This window comes from Empidonax traillii, unplaced genomic scaffold (assembly GCF_003031625.1).
Source record: "Empidonax traillii isolate 1590-97213 ecotype Southwest subspecies unplaced genomic scaffold, ASM303162v1 scaffold1681:size85899, whole genome shotgun sequence".
Lineage (NCBI taxonomy): Eukaryota > Metazoa > Chordata > Aves > Passeriformes > Tyrannidae > Empidonax > Empidonax traillii.
In genome coordinates this window covers 56,556-73,277 of record NW_020956874.1, presented here as the reverse complement: position 1 = coordinate 73,277, position 16,722 = coordinate 56,556, and the positions used below count along the sequence as shown (strand labels likewise).

At 52.1% G+C, this 16,722-nt stretch overlaps 1 protein-coding gene across 1 annotated transcript in view; it reads right to left on the bottom strand.

The window, feature by feature from the left end:
• Positions 1–797: 797 nt before the first annotated feature.
• LOC114070762 (parathyroid hormone/parathyroid hormone-related peptide receptor-like) overlaps positions 798–16,722 on the bottom strand; it is a gene marked incomplete at its 3' end in the record, with an annotated part of 63,220 nt that continues 47,295 nt past the window's right edge. The window contains exons 3-7 of the mRNA XM_027908330.1: positions 15,036–15,146; positions 13,643–13,761; positions 5,363–5,457; positions 2,741–2,927; positions 798–1,210 (exon numbers count right to left, since the gene is read on the bottom strand). Coding sequence (XP_027764131.1) covers positions 798–1,210; positions 2,741–2,927; positions 5,363–5,457; positions 13,643–13,761; positions 15,036–15,146 — 925 coding nt within the window. The remainder of the gene's footprint in view (positions 1,211–2,740; positions 2,928–5,362; positions 5,458–13,642; positions 13,762–15,035; positions 15,147–16,722) is intronic.

Sequence of the window (16,722 nt, the reverse complement as noted above, 5' to 3'; positions counted from 1 at the left end):
ATTTTCCCCAAGGGATCCAGCTGTGGGCTGGGGATGTCGTGGTGCAACGTAAACCCTGTCCCAAACTGCAGTCAGGATGTGGCCAGGTGCATGTGAAACCTGGAATCTGGGATGCAGTCCTGGACCACACAGTTTAGGGTAACCACAGACCCTCTCTGAGCAGGTTTTTTCCTGCTGGGAGCTCCTGTGTGGAGCCACAGCCCCTTCCTCTTGGTGATGTCCTCAAGGACCATCCCATACCCTTCCTGCTCTGCCTCCTGCTCCACAGGCTCCAGGACAGCTGTGGGCACATGGTTTATTGTCCTGAGCCTCCCAGCACCTCATAACTCCTTGGAAGCCCAACCTAAGGCCAGAAGGGAGCAGAAAAATCACATTTTTGTCTGAAATGTGGGTGCCCACAAGGCCTCCTCCTGCTGGTCACCCTCCCTTGCTCCGTCCTCACTGAGGAGGTGCCCGAGTTGAAAGGCGAGGAAGGCAAAAAAAAAAAAAAGCCTTGCCCACAAATTGCAGGTTTCCACTGGTGTTCCATGGAACCTCAGGGAGCTTATTTACAGCAGCTGAGGTTGGAGGGAGGAAATCAGAGCTTGGGAGCAGCTCAGAAAGCCTCAGGCAACTTTCAACAACCCTGCAGCCCCCCAGGAGCGCTGGGAAGGGATGGGGAGAGCTCAGAGGATCCTGAAGGGCCAGAGAAGCTGTGGCTGCCCCATCCCTGGAAGTGTCCAAGGCTTGGAACAACCTGGGCTAGTGGGAGGTGTCCCAGCCCATGGAAATAGGTGGTCTTTAAGGTCCCTTCCAACCCAAGCCATTCTGGGATTCCCTGAAATGTGCTGGGCTGATCCTTCCGGAGACCCTGGAGGTGCCACAATAAATCCCAAAATTCAGAAGGGGCAGAGCTTTCACGGGAGGGAAAACCTGCCCTTGAAGAGTCAGTGGGGCTCATCCTGTATTTATTTACGACATCCCTTCTCCTGTATTTATTTACATCCACGACCAGCTGCAAAAACCACCTGCAAGAGGCTTTCCCCAGGGGAGATGTGAGGAGCAGGCACGACTTACCCCAGCCAAATAATGTGAATCCCCAAAGATATTTCTTCTCTGAGAAAAATGCCATGAAGATGAGGCTGTGGAGATAGAGCCCTTCCACCAGGATCCAGTAGTAATTGGTTGCCAGGAAGTAGAGGAAGAAGGTAACAGCTACTTTGCAGCCCACCTGCAACGACCACAGAAGGACAGGAGGGTGTGTGAGGAACGTGGGGGGTGAAATTCCTGTTGGCAGAAAATGTCAATAATATGTCCCTTGTGAATAAAAAAGGTTTTTTTTTTTTTGTATCCTGGCACAGCTCTTATGCTGATCCTTTGTCAATCCAAATGGATGTGCACATCTTATATCCATATATCCATGTATTTGTATGTCAGTAAGATATGGACACGTTACACTCATTTTCTTTTACAAAGTGAGTTAAAACAGAAGAACCAATTAAAAATTCCCTTCTAAATGGGATTAATAATCACTTTTATATTTATATATTTATGATTTATATGTGATAAATGGGATATTCTATATTTCCATTTTATATTTATAAAAACACGCCGTGGACCCCCACACGGGGAGCAGCAGGCAATAATTGCAAAGCTCCCACTTGCCTTGGAAACAAAAGAAATAACACTAATTGTTGCCTTCATCACTTATTTGCCTTTCAATCCGGAAGAATGGGAGATGCCATTAAAATGCTAATATTCAAAGAGTGCCATTTATTATCCCAATTATTCCTCTGAATGAGGCCAGCCCAAGGAGAAACACAACACAATGCAGTGAAACTTTGGGGTGCTTCCCAAAAAGTGAGTGTTTTGAAGTGTGCTGAGTTCTCAGCCCGTTAATGAGATGGATCTTGGAATGGGAAGGAAACGCAACACCAGATTTCCATGTGGGATGACTCGGATGCCCAGTGGGACACTCCACATGCACTGATTGTATTCAGGGGGTTGCTGGCGGGTCCCTGGTGGGGGCAGAAGCTGCGAAATACTTGAGAAGCCAAATAAATGTGCAGGCAGGAAGTTTATCCCAGAATCCCTGAGGCTGGAAAAGCCCTCCAAGGTCACCGAGTCCCCCCCTGTGCCCGATGCCCACCTTGTCCCCAGCCCAGAGCACTGAGTGCCATTCCAGGCCTTCCTGGGACACCTCCAGGGCTGGGCACTCCAAACCTCCCTGGGCAGCCCCTGTCAATGATTAACAACCCTCTCCAGGAGGAATTTTTCCCCAATATCCAACCTGCCCCTCCCCTGGCACAGCCTGAGGCCGTTCCCTCTCCTCCTGTCCCTGTTCCCTGGGAGCAGAGCCCGACCCCCCCCGGCTCCCCCCTCCTGTAAGGGAGTTGCAGAGCCAGAAGGTCCCCCCTGAGCCTCCCAGTGGAAAATCAGCCAGTTGTGGTGGGAGAAGAGCACGGTGGAGCACAGGCACTCCTGGGATAGTCAGGAACGTTCCCGGAGCCGTAAAATTCAGGGCACAGCAGGGGAGTGTTGAAAATAGAAGTTTTAGATGGGCATCAAAACATCAACCACGAGGAACAGCTCTTCCTTAGCTCAGGGGTCAGGAAATCCCTCTGGATTAAGGGATGGTGGGAAGGGGTGGGACAAGGCTGGGTGGAAAATCCACCCTGAAAAAAAAAAGCAAAGTGCTGACCAGACAGGACAGAGACACGAAGATCAGAGAGCCACCTGCTCCGGGGGGGGGAGTACTCACAAACTGTGACTTATCCGCTGGAGGGGCTTCAGTGATGGATTTCAAGTCTTCCTCTGAGATCCTCTCCATCTCCTCCAGGGCTGAGCCCGAGTACAGGACGGCGTCCTTGACGAAGATGCTCATGGCCCTCAGCATGAAGGACACGAACAGGTGCATGTGGATGTAGTTTCTAGTGCAGTGCAAACGTCTGCAGGGGAGACAGAGAGGGGTGGGGGGAAGTTTAGCCCAGCTGGGGGACGATCTCGGGGTCGTTCTGTGCCCCCCAAAGAGCTCCAGCTCCTCTGAGCCCCGCGGTGCCACCGCCGCTCATCCTGTACCCGGGTTCACTCCTGCTCCAGGGGGCTCCTGGAATCATGGGATCGTGGAATGGGGTTGGGTTGGAAGGGACCTTAAAGGTGATTTCATTCCATCACCCTGCCGCGGGCAGGGACACCTTCCACTAGCCCAGGTTGCTCCAGCCTGGCCTTGGACACTTCCAGGGATGGGGCAGCCACAGCTTCTCTGGGAAATCCATTCCAGGGTGTCCCCACCCTCACAGGGAAGAATTCCCTCCTAAAATCTGCTCTAAACCAACCCTGCTGCAGTTGGAAGCCATTCCCCCTTTCCCATCCCTCACAGACCCTGCGGCCACTGCAAACCTGGCAGAGGTTCCTGTGAAGGGCTGATTTTTGTGCCCAAATTTAGCAGCAGCTACAGGAGTAACTCAAGTGTGTTGGGTGTTGTCCCTGTTTTCCCTGTTCCCTGTTAGAATCCTTATTTTTTGCTTGCTCCACCCCAGCCACGGCAGCAACGACCCCACAACTGCTGATTGTAAAGCGCTTTAAGATCCTTTTTGGGGGAAAAGCTGGATGGTGAGAGGTCAGTGGGGTTGGACCCACACATGAGAGGTGCATTTGGGAACCAGGGATCATGGTTTTTTAGGGAGAAGGAGGAGCTAACTGATCTCTTGGGGTCCCCTCTGTCCCCTAGAGCTCTGTTGCCTGGCTGGCCATCCATGGATTTATGGATGGATGAACATCCTCTGAAATCCCCAGCTCCAAGGATGGGAATAAAAACGAAAAGGTGTGGTTTTGTCTCCCTTGGAGGATATTCTGACAGTAATGACAGTTGTTCTCTGGGCTATTGTAATCCAAACTATACCAGGTGGAACTGAGGAGGTAGAAGGGAAGATGGGCTTTGTTCCCTGCATTTGCAGTGGAGTCAGTGAATCTCTGGACTGTGTGTGATCTGGGATAAAACCTGGCTTGATCCCTGCTGCTGCTTTGATCCCTGGGATAAAGATGTTCTCCACGTGGCCTGGGCTGTAAATGAAGTGCTCTGAGAACAGGAACAAAGAGAGAAAGTGGGAATACTCCTGAGCTCCTGAAACTGGGAATGCTCTCAGATCCATGGACGTGGAATATTTTAACAACCTTGCCAATGTCCAGTGGGAAACGAAAGGGAGGGAGAAGGCTGGGAGACCAGGAGTGTGGGGACAGGGATAGGGGCAGGGATGCATCACTGCAGTGTCCCCAGGAGGGGTCTGCAGCCCCCTCTGCCCTGTGTGTGTCCCAAATTCGGGCTCTGCTGTCCAAGCACATCCCCCTGAGCCCCTTTTGCTCCCTGCAGAGGGGCCTGAGCCCTTTCAGAGCCAAGAGCCACCCGTTTTATTCCCAGTGCTTCGTGTGCAGGGCTCGGCTCCAGCTCCCTGTGCAGACCCCACGTGGTGTTTCCAGCACAGGGAGGGTTTCCCCTCTCAACCCTTGCCTGTGTCCTGCTGTTTCCCAGTAGAAGATGTGACCAGACACCCAAGGGAAGCAGATCTGGGGCTTGGGGGTTGCCAGTCAGCCCCCTGCTCTATTTCCAGGAGAAATCCCTGGATGTGGTGACCCCTTCCATCCCTCCCATCCCAAGCTCTCTGTGCCAGCGAGAATCCCAGAATCCTACAGCGCTTTGGGTTGGAAGGGACCTGAAGGATCAGCCAGTGCCACCCCCTGCCGTGGGCAGGGACACCTCCCACTATCCCAGGTTGCTCCGACCTGGCCTTGGACACTTCCAGGGATGGGAGATGCATCCTGAGCTCTGAGGAATGGATGCTGTGGGCTCAAAGTGGTGTTTAGGGGTCTCCATGCCTTGGCAGAGGGTGGTGGAAAGGCAGGGGAGACCAGCAGGGTTAGGAGGGTGAACGGGGGTTTTTGGATCCCTGGGAACAGCAGCAGGGGGGGAGGTTGCAGGAATCAGCCTGGGATGGTGGGGGTTCCCTGCAGCTGGTCTATCCTTCGTGGATATTTGGGTTTGGAGTGGAACTTCCCTCAGGAAACCTGAACTGTCTCAAAAAATCACCATCTACATCTGAGCCAGGTGGGGAACAGGGGCAGAAAACCCCGGAGGGTTTTCCGAGGGGGGACCAACCTCTTCCTGGAGACTCCCATCTCCCCCTTTGCTACAGAGGGTCTGGAAAACTCCTCTGTGGGGAAGAGGAGGGAGTTCCAACACCCCACCCGCCATCCCCCAGGAGGTTTGAGCTAAGGGACACTAACACAGCCCAAATCCCAGCCGGAACCGCTCGTGGATCGCCACCCCACGCTGATCCTGGGGGAGAGCCCGGGGCTTTTCCCCTGAGGTAAAACCAGAGCCGCCTACCTGAAGTATCCCAGGATAAGGACAGCAACTGTGAGGGATCCCAGGGAGATGGAGTATCCAACAGTATAAATCAAATAGAGGCGATCAAAGACCTCCTGCAGCAGAAACGATGGAAAAAATAGCGTCGCATTAGAACGCGCCCTCCTGCCCTGGGGACACCCCTGGGGGTGGGGATCCCTGGGAATCACAGCCTTTTGGGCACCTCTGGAGGTGCTGCCTGCCATTTCCTGAGGTGGGATTGTTTGGGGGGGGGGGTTAGGGGGTGGGTTGATCCCACACCTGGGAGCTCCGCAGCGTTTTCAGCCCAAAGGAGCCCAAAGCGCTTTACAAACTCTCGGCCCCATCTCCAGAGATCTCTCGGATCTCCACGAGGGCAAAGCCTTGGCTGGACCAAAACTGCCCGTCAGCCTGGGATTTCTGCTGGAATTGTACACTTTTAGCCGTGGCTGGCTGGTGCTCGTCCAGCCTGGTGGAACGTCACCCGCCCCAGGAAACACGGAGCGGGGGGATAAACTTTGGCTCTGGGATACGAGGGGGGGGAAAAAAAAAATCACCTGAATTTATTTTTCCCTTTTTCAAATCCCTCTGCCTGTGGTTATCCGACCCAGACACAACTCGAGCTTGCCAAAGTCCCGTTGGAAAAGGTCCTGTCACAGGAGAGCTCGTAGTAATTAATCCTCTAAGAGGTTTGAGTTCTCTTGGCTCTCTGTATTTTTTAGAGCTGGGCTCAGAAACCCTGAGGTTTCCATTAAATATCAGGATGTTTTCCTTCTCCCTGTGCCGGGCCCTGCAGCTCCACTCAGGGATTCCTGAACCCCCCACCTGGAAAGGGTTAAAATTCCTGCCACCGGCCCACTTCGCACTGCCTTTAACTGCCTGAAATTAGAAATAAACCCCAAAGAAACCGACCAATTCAGCATCTTCCTCCTCCCTCCTCCGCTGCCTCCCGCCTTTCCCTCACCCCACCCACCGGGATGCGGGAGCAGCAGCGGGAACGTGGAATGACAGCCCTGACTCGGCTTTGGAGGCTTGAAAAGCTGGCCTGGAATGTGAAACCTCAGCCCTATTACATCAGAATCCCCAGATAGGGGAATGTTTCTCTGTGGTTTCCACTGGTGGAGTGGGGTGCTTGCCAATATTAATTTCGTGTGTGTGTGTGTGTGTCTGGGTGTATTTATATCTATATTTTTATATATGGATGTCTGTCTATCTATCTGTGCAGGCAGCAGGCACTGAAAAGCCAGTGGGAGTAGATTTGAAAGCTTTGGGGGTGAAAACAGCAATTTTCCTGCTGCCAAGCTGGAATCCCCTTTGAACTGGAAAACATTCGCCCTCCAGAGTTGAAAATAATAATAATATTAATATTATAATAATAATAATGATGATGATGATGATGAAATCCTGCTCCACGTTTAGGATTCCTGGGAATTCAGCAGTCCCTATGCCCAGCTGGACAAGAGGGTCCCTGAGCCCCAGTGAGCAACTGAACCAGAAGGATCCACGTTCCTGCCGGACAACGGCGGCGTTGTAGCGGGAATGGCCTTGGGAAGAGCCTCCTGATTGGCTGGCAGGACGTTTTGGGAGGCTGTGGTTAATCCCTCTGATTAACCACAGGGCCCCTCTTTGAAAGGCTGAGGAGCCAGGAGTGCCAAGACACACACAGATCCAGGGCGACCAGCACGGTGCTGTCCAATCCTGCCCAGGAATTGCTCTGGGAAAGGGGGAATTCTCTGGATGGAGGGCTCAGATCCTCAGGGAAAAGCCTCAGGAGCAAAGGGTTGAGGTTCTGCCCAGGGCAGGTTCCCAGGGCTTTGTCCTCAGGAATCAGCATTCTGCCAGCAGGGGAAAAGGGGGATTCAAAGATCTACATCCCTTGGCAGGGGTGGGGCACAGGGAGGGGAGCCAAGCACGGTTAGGAGGGTGAAGGGGGTTTTTGGATGTCCCAAAAACAGCAGTGTGGGGAGGTTGGAGGAAAATCAGCCTTCAGCTGCCCTGCAGGGGGGGAAAATAAAAACCCTAAAGGCAATCCCACACATCTCCCATCACCAGGGAGGTCCCAGCTGGGTGGAAACCACGATGCTGAGTCAGGGAAGGTCCTCCAGGTACCAAAATATTGAGTCATCTGCCAGCTGCAACAACCACCTCCAGGGGCTGGGATCCCTCTGCTGGGAGCTGAGAGGGACAGGAGTTGGAATCATTCCCAGAAGGTCACAAAGGTCATGATGGCCAAGCCCTGGACATGACCTGGAGCTCCCCAGTCTCAAGTTCAGCGCTTCTAAGAGCTCTGATGTCTCCTAGAAATCCACCCTGAGGACACACTGACCATCACTGGTCATCCACTGACCTGTTGGAAGGGGCAAAACTCTGGCTTTGCCACAGCTTTAGACCCTGGTTTGAGAAGTGTGATGCTTTAACCAGTGTAATTTAATTTAATTTATCATTTAACTGAAGTGTTCAAGGCTTGGAGCAACCTGCTCTAGTGGAAGGTGTCCCTGCCCATGGCAGGGGGTTGGAATGAGATGAGCTTTAAGGTCTTTCCCAACCCAAATCAACCCAGGAATCCATGATTCTATGAATTTGGTTCCTTCACTCTTTCAGCTGAGGACACAAAGAGCTCTGGAAAATAGAAAAAGCTGAAAATAAACTAATGGAAAAACCAGAAGGACAAAACTTCAGTGTCTGGGATTCCAGGGGCTGGGATTGTCAGTAAAATATTATAAATATTCTAAAGCCCATATCAGAGCACCAACATTAGGGAACATCAGCCTCAGAAGCCTCGAACATCCCCCTTTGCCCACCCCATCCATCCCTGGAATGATAGAACTGAGGCTGGAAAAGCCCTCTGAGCCCAACCATTGACTGCCAAGGCCACCACTGCCCCATGTCCCCAAGTGCCACATCCCCAGGGCTTTGAAATGCCGGGGCTGGACAGCCCTTTCCAGGAAGAAATGTTCCCAATATCCAACCAGACCCTCTTGAGGCCGTTCCCTCTCCTCCTGTCCCTTGTCCCCAGGGAGCAGAGCCCCCCCCCCAGCTGTCCCTCCACGTGTCTCAGGTCATTTTTAGTCCCCCCAAGTGTTCTGCTTGGCTTTGAGGTGCTTTGACGAAGGGGATGAGTTTCCTCCAGGTCCAAGGAATTGTATCTGGAATTCCCATGGGGTTGTTTCCCAAACCTGAGGACATCTCATCTAATTCCAGGCCTGAACACCATCTCTGTCTCAGCAGCTGGATGAAACCTTCAGGGTTTGGGTGTCCTGGTCCCTCCCAATGTCCCAGGCAGGGACTGAGACACGAATTCTCTGCAAGACTGGTGGCAAAGCCTATTCCAAATATGATGAAGTATCTCCCAAGTTTTTCCAAGCTGCTGATTCAGATGTTGCTAATGGCATGTTTGGAACCAGCAGGGGAAGGGTTTTGCTGCTTGGAGTGATAAGCAAAGCCAGAAATCTGCTGGGTTTGCTTTTCTTGCCTTATTTTTTTTTTCTTTTTTTTTTTCTTTACAGCAAAGTTGTGACAAAATAAAAAGCTTGATGAGGACGTGCACAAAAGGCACAGAATAGCCACCAATTTCCAAAAAGCCTCTGGGAAAAAATCACTGAGGGCTGGACAGGAATTTTGGCTGCAGGATTCTCTTCCCTTCACCCCAAGAGGTGCCAGGTACTTAAATCCTCCCAGTCTGGAGGAAAGTGGCCTAAAGAGCAGCCAGAGGATCATCACTTCTCCTCTGGGCCACGTTTTAGCTAAAGGTTGAGGGGCTCCAAGAATAAAGGTCACCCTCACTCAAGCTTTTAAGGGAATCTAGGAAAGAAAGGAAGGAGAACAGCCAACCTGGACCAGGCCAAGGTTCCCTGTCTCCTGCATGTCCAGGAAGAGATGATGAGGGAAGAGTGTGAGAACAGAATAAATATGGGATAAATATGATGTGGAGCTGCTTAAGTGAATCTAGAGGAGGCCATGCAGATGATCCAAGGGCTGGATGGAGCTCTGAAGCCAGGCTGGGACAGCTGGGGGGATTCCCCTGGAGAAGAGAAGGATCCAGGGAGACCTGAGAGCCCCTGGCAGGGCCTAAAGGGGCTCCAGGAGAGCTGGAGAGGGACTGGGGACAAGGCATGGAGGGACAGGACACAGGGAATGGCTTCCCACTGCCAGAGGGCAGGGAGAGATGGGATACTGGGAAGGAATTCCTGGCTGGGAGGGTGGGGAAGGACTGGAATGGATTCCCAGAGAAGCTGTGGCTGCCCCTGGATCCCTGGAAGTGTCCAAGGCCAGGTTGGAGCGACCTGGGCTGGTGGAAGGTGTCCCTGCCCATGGCAGGGGGTGGCACTGGATGCTCCTCAAGCTCCTTTCCAACTCAAGCCATCCTGAGATTCTGTGATGCAGATCCACCCCCGTGCCCACCCTGCAGTGCTCCTGGAGCAGTCCTGGATAGCCTCTCCCAACGTTCAGCAGAGTTCCAGCCCTGTGGAGCTTCTCAAAGGCACAAAGAAAACTGCCTTGTCTTCCCATGACGACCTTTCCACAAAACTCCATCCTGTCCTTGGCTGAGCAGTTGGCTCAGACTGTGTCCAACAGATCCCAGGATGGTTTGGGTTGGAAGGGACCTCAGAGATCATCCTGTCTCACCCCCTGCCATGGGCAGGGACACCTCCCACTGCCCCAGGTTGCTCCAAGCCCCGTCCAACCTGGTGTTGGACACCTCCAGATGGTTGTTCCCTCCACATTTAATGCCCTCTGGAAGGTGTTTGAGGAGACACTTCCCTGGCTCAGGGCAGGCTGCGAGAGGCCCCCAATCTCCAGGGCTGGTTTTCCCTCAGCACTCAGCCCAGGAGCCGTTGTTCTCCAGGCTGTTAATTCTCAGGCTCTGAGGGCTTTAACACCCTCTGCACATTCCAGGGAGTGATTCCTCTGCTGCTCTGGCTGAAACCCCCCTGCTCATCCGGACCCTGCCCCGGGGCCCTCTGTTTGCTGCTTTGCTCTGTCTGACAATCATCCCACAGTGGCTGAAAGGAGAAAACTCCAAGCTCCCCAAACATCTGGGGGTGTTCATTATGGGCTGTATCTGCACCTCTCTCTCTATAGTCACAGCTCTATTTCTAGGGATGGCAGCAAATCGACATATTTATAGTCACAGACAGATTCTTTTTTTTCTTTTTCCCCTCCTGATTCCTCCTAAATGCACAATTCCTAAACATTTCCCCTGGTTGCATCTGCTCTCCTTGGAGCCAGCCCACCATGTGCTTTCCAAACGGTGGTTGAACGCAGCTGCTGCCGGTGACGCAAAGATGTCGTTCCCCAGGGAGGGAAATAATAATAGAAAACAAATCCTCTCCCTCAAGATGACGGGTCTGTCTTAACCAAATTCCCCCGTTCTGACATCTCCTGACACATTTACTTCAAGGAAAAAAAAAGGGGGGGGGGGAATCAAAGGAAGGTTTATTAATGCCAGCGCTCTGGGGGTGAAAGGCTGGAGCCCCTCTGCGCTCTCCGTGAGGAAAGTCATCACCCAACCGAGAAAAAAAAGGTCATTATTTCTTTTATCTTTTTACTTGCAGGGCGTTTTTCAGCCCAGAAGGCCCGAGAGACCTGCAGTGGCTGCATATTTGTTGTGTCACTTGTCACTAAAATTCAGCCACCTCGCTGATACCACGCTCTGTGACAACACACAGAGGCGAGGGCTGGGCTGGCAAATACAAGATTAATAATAATATTAATAACAATAATAATAACATGTTGTTGTTGAAAAGCATTTGGTAATCAAGCTCCAGTCCCAAAGCTGAGGGAAACCTCCGTTTTTTCCAGCGTTCTTTGCGCTAGGGAAGCACCACTAACCGTCTCCTGCCCAGCTGATCTGAGCAATGGTGATGCTCTGATTTGTCTGACCATTAAATAGCACTCAGTTCACCTCTGTGAGGCTAAACCAGGAAACTGGCAAAAGGTGAATGCTGAGGATGATGGTGACTTTGGGATGGTAAAACCCCACGGCATCTTCATGGCAGAAGATGAGCAACGAGGAGGATGATTTGGGGGTGGTTTATTAAAGCAGCTCCTAAAGGAAGAGGTCACGAGGAGCAGGAATTATCCAAGTAAGAGGTTGGGAGGCAAAATGAAATCTCCTGGGCTGTGACACCTTGTCTAGACTCCCTTTGTCAGGAAGCACAGTCCAAGTCCTGTGTGCTGTGAGCACCTCAGGGGGCACAGGGGCAGTGCCTCAAACCCAGGAGAAGAGACTTTGCTTTCAGCCTCTTTTACCAGCCTGGGGGGTGGAAGGTCTCTATTTTTCCCCCTGTGCTGGTTACAGATGGTCACCTCTCTTCTTCTTTCCCCCCTTCCCCTACCAAGTCACCTTGACAAGTGCCAGTTGCCACCGTGGGAGCTTAAAAAGACAAGATGGCCTTTCCCTGGGGGAAATCTTGGACATCAGCTCAGCTGGACAGGTCACAGAATTCCAGAATACCCTGAGCTGGAAGGGACCCCCAGGGATCATCCAGTCCACCCCCATAGCCCTGCACAGACACCCCAGCAATCCCCCTCTGTCCCTCAGAGCATCATCCAAACCCTCCTGGAGCTCTGGCAGCCTTGGGGCTGTGCCCACTGCCCTGGGGAGCCTGTTCAGTGCCAACCACCCTCTGGGGGAAGAACCTTTCCCTGAGATCCAACCTGAGCCTCTCCTGACTCATTCATGCTGTTCCTCCTGTCTGCAGCAGGTGAGTCCCAACCTCAGGGCACGGCTGAGGGAAGTGGGACAGAGACCATGACCTCAGAGAGGTCAAGAAGTTGTACAACTTAGTGAAGTTCTCCCTGTGGTCAAGACACTCAGTGACTCCAACACCTGCTCCAGAACCTTCCCAGGGGCTAAACCAGTTCTTTCCACTGGATGAACTGGGAGAAGAGGAGCCCAAACTTATTCTACAAGTGAACATCACCCAACCCTGAGACTTTGCTGTTCAGTGGCAGGAGCAGAACCCGGCGTATAAAACCTTGCCTGTTCTTTGACCACAGGACACAAAGACGTGCAGGCCCTCAAATAACTTATTTCCTCCCTGAAAAGTTTCATTCATGTGTTGCTTCACTCTCGAGGGGGAAAAAAAAAAAAAAATCGACCAAAAAGCCAACCCCAAGCAGGCTGTGGTTGGGTTTCAAATGAAGAACATCCTCCCCAAGGGCCTGTGCATCATCTCCCGTCCCGCTCGTGGGCAGATCTTTATCTCCAGCTGTCTGCAAAGGGCTGCAGATCCTCACTCCCCAAGCTGTCCAAGGGGACAACTTCCAAGTGCCACCGGAGAGCCAGAGGTTTGGGTTGGATTCCTGGCTAATTCCAGGAGGGAGTGTGGGTGGGAATGTGGCTCCCTGCGACACGAGGAGGTCACATCCTCTCAGGTGGCTCCTCTGGGACGGGCTTGGCTTCACAGATTTTCAGCACTACAGAGAGGTAGGAAATTTTCTCCAGCTCCTACTTGGCCAATTACCAGAATTTGTGTAAAAATAAGGCCCAGAGTTCATTCTTTCTTCCTATTTTTTTTTTTTTTTTTCCCCAGGAACACACCAAACCCTCTCCATGGTCTTTTAGTCCCTTTTCGCCTCTGGACTGGTGACCCTGTTTCAAAACTGTGCCTACACCACTATTAGTTCAAGATCATGGAATCCCAGATTGGTTTGGGATTGAGGAAGGGATTTTAATGATCATCCAGTGCCACCCCTGCCATGGGCAGGGACACCTTCCACTGGCCCAGGTTGCTCCAACCTGGCCTTGGACACTCCCAGGGATCCAGGGGCAGCCACAGCTTCTCTGGGAAACCTGTGCCAGGGTGTCCCCACCCTCCCAGCCAGGAATTCCTCCCAATATCCCATCTAAATTTATCCTCTTTCAGTTTGAAGCCATTCCCTGTGTCCTGTCCCTCCATGCCTTGTCCCCAGTCCCTCTCCAGCTCTCCTGGAGCCCCTTTAGGCCCTGCCAGGGGCTCTCAGGTCTCCCTGGATCCTTCTCTTCTCCAGGTGAACCCCCCCCAGCTCTCCCAGCCTGGGTTTGACTGGTTTGCCTCTGGTTTGACTGACACACCCCTTACCTCTGTGTTTGGACATCCCCCACCACAGCCAGCCACGTAAACACTGGGATTTTTGATAACAACCCGGGAGCAAAATCCCGTCCTCCAGGAGGAGGAGGAGGAGGAGGAGGAGGAGCTGGAGCTCCTCAAGGGTTTGAAACGAGCCAATGCTCCTTGGGTTAGGCCTGGAGGAGGCTGGAATTCCCATGACATTCCATGCACAAAGGGAACTGCCTACCCTCTCCCTCGTCTCGTTGGTGAGGAACTTGGCACACTCGCTGTAGTTGGCCCAGGTCCTGTTGTTGCCCAGCACGAGCTCCCAGCTCCCGTTCAGGTCACACCGCCGGTAAGCGTGGCCTGTGGAGAGAGAGAGGACACGGACTCAGTGGGAAAACCCAGGAAAAACAGGAGAACAACATTCCAGGGGTGCATCCCACCGCCCCTGCCGGGTCCTGCCCGCTTGGGAGCTCAGCTGCATCTCCGCAGAAAACCTTGTCGACCTCCCAGCTGAGAAATGCCCCAGTTTAGGGTCGGATGGTGGGTCTAAAAATCGAGGGGAGAAGTTCTGAAAGGCCCCAGAGCGCAGAATCATCCTCAGAATTAACTGCAGCTGTCCCTGGGAAATAAAAAGGTGATTTGTTTGTGCTGCTCTTCCTTTACAGGCTCAGGTCATCCCCAGGGACGTTTTTCTCTGGTTACTCTCCTCGTGGTGGTGGAGGAAGAAGAGGGAGCAAGGTTTCCTCCCTGGACACAGCTGGCAGGTGGGAATATCCATGTTCAGAGGTCTGTGTGGGTATCAGGGTGATATCAGCTGTGAGTTAAAATCCCTTCACAGAAAACAGGGATGAAACCACTCAACAGACCTGTCTGTCCTGGGACTACGGAGGGAGAGCTGTTGGGAGCCCTCCAGGAAGATGGAGAGGGACTTTTACAAGGGATGGAGGGACAAGAAAACCGGGAATGGCTTCAAACTGACAGGGAGTAGGTTTAGGTTGGATATTGGGAAGGAATTGCTGGCTGGCAGGGTGGGCAGGCCCTGGCACAGGTTTCCCAGAGAAGCTGTGGCTGCCCCTGGATCCCTGGGAGTGTCCAAGGCCAGGTTGGAGCAGCCTGGGCTGGTGGAAGGTGTCCCTGCCTGATCTCTGTCAGGCTCAAAGTGGCCACAGAGTTCAAGTTTTGTGGATTTTCAAGCCTGGATTTGTTTGATGCCACAAACTCTTGTGCAGCAAGAGAAAGCCCAAGGTAAGAGTTGGACTCCGTGCTCCTTGTGGGTCCCTCCCAACCCAGCATGTTCTGGGATCCTGGGACTTAATTTGAAGGTTGTGTTTGTTGTGTTGCTATTAATTATTAATATCTAAACCAGTATATTATATAGAAGTAATAATAATATATATGACCCAAATAGATATCTAAGCAGTATTCCTTAGTGTTTAGAGGGTGACAGGCTGTGTGGGAAATGGGGGAAATCTGTCTCATGTTTCAATTAAAACCGAGCTTTGTTTTCAGCAGAAACAAGTAACAACCTTTCCTTCCCTTCCTTTCCCCTGGCTTTGCTCCTGCTTGGGAGGGAGTCAGTGTGTGAGGAGGAAGGGATGCTGAGGGTGATTCTGAGAGCTGTGAATGCCACCCACCTTTGTGGTTGAAGTCGTAGATGTACTCGGGGCACGGCATGGCCACCACCTTGCCCGGGACCCCTTCGGGCCAGCAGACGATGCCATCCCACTCAGGGAGACAAAATCCATCTGGGGGGAGAGAACAAAGACAAAGAGGAGTCACTGCACCCTGCAGGGGTGACACAGATATCCCACTGTTTGGAGGAGGCTCTCTGGGAAAAACTCTCAGTGCTACCGCTTGGTTTGAGAAACAACTGAGAAATCATTGAGAAAACAGAGAAATTACTGAGACCTGAGAGCCCCTGGCAGGGCCTAAAGGGGCTCCAGGAGAGCTGGAGAGGGACTGGGGACAAGGCATGGAGGGACAGGACACAGGGAATGGCTTGAACTGAAAGAGGATCAATTTAGGTGGGATATTGGGAAAAAAATTCTTGGCTGGGAGGGTGAGGAGGGACTAGAATGGATTTCCCAGAGAAGCTGTGGCTGTCCCATCTCTGGAAGTGTCCAAGGCCAGCTTGGATGGGGCTTGGAGCAACGTTTTGAGGTCCTCCTGAAGGGCTGCACAACCCTCAGCTCCTGCAGCTTTGAGTCCTCAGTGACCTCCTTTGCTTTGGCCTTCCTGACCTGCACCCACCTCTTCAAATCCACCTGCACTTGGGGCTGGGAATTAAAATGCTCAGAATGGGGGATCTGCCCCAACTCTGGATGTCTCCAGAGCAGCCTCTTCCCCCTGTGCTGAGTTCTTGGAGCGTCTGGCAGAGGGGAGCTCCCTGGGAATCCAAACAAACCAGCCCTGCCTGCTCTTATCCACAGGAACAAAATCAGAAGCAGGGCCAAGATCTCAGCAGGCTCCATCAACATCAAAGCTCTCCCCACCTTCCAACCCAGCAGCAGCTCATCCTGCAGCAGGAATGTGCTTTCCCAGGATCAAAGAACATCCCAGGATTGCTTTGCCTGCCTTGGAGCCCTCCAGGCTCGGAGATGACACCGAGGATTCCCTTTTCTGGGAATTTAGGAGGTGAAAAACCACGGGAAAACTCGTGGGCAAACAGCTGATTTCTTCTTATCTTTGAATGAATGTGGGTGGAAAGGAGCAGGTTAATCCCTGCCTGCCTTCTAAAAGCACCAGCTGGGAGCGAGGGGAGATAAAAGAGAAGTAGAAATAAAAATTTCCTGCCTTTTCCCTGCTCTCAGTTGCAGTGGGAGAAGAATAATATTCCATTCCCTATCCATGACAAGAGGGAAAGCCCTTCCCTTTGCCTCGTTGTGTTGCAGGACAACTTAGAGCGTGCAAAGGAGTTTATTTGTTTTGCAGTTCTCTGGAAGGTTCAAAAGAAAAAGGAGGGGGGAAAAAAAAACAACAAACAAACACCCAACCAACCAACCAAACCCGCAGTGCCTCACAAAATTTGGTTTAGGAGGAAATGTTATTGTTTTTGAGGTCTTTTTTTTGCAGACAAGAAAGTAAACAGAGATTTAATTTAGGCCTCGGTGTGGTCTTTGCTGAAAATAAACCCGATTCTTTCGGACAAAATAAATAAATCGAGGGAAGCTTTGAAACGAGCACCGAGGGGAAGAAATATTGGTCCCAACGTTGTGCTCTGAAAGGCTGAGAGGAAAAACCTCCAAATTCTTCAGAACAAAACTTGCAGAGCTCAATTTTCACTTGTGAGTGGTTTCTTTTGGGATCAGACTGAAATATTTG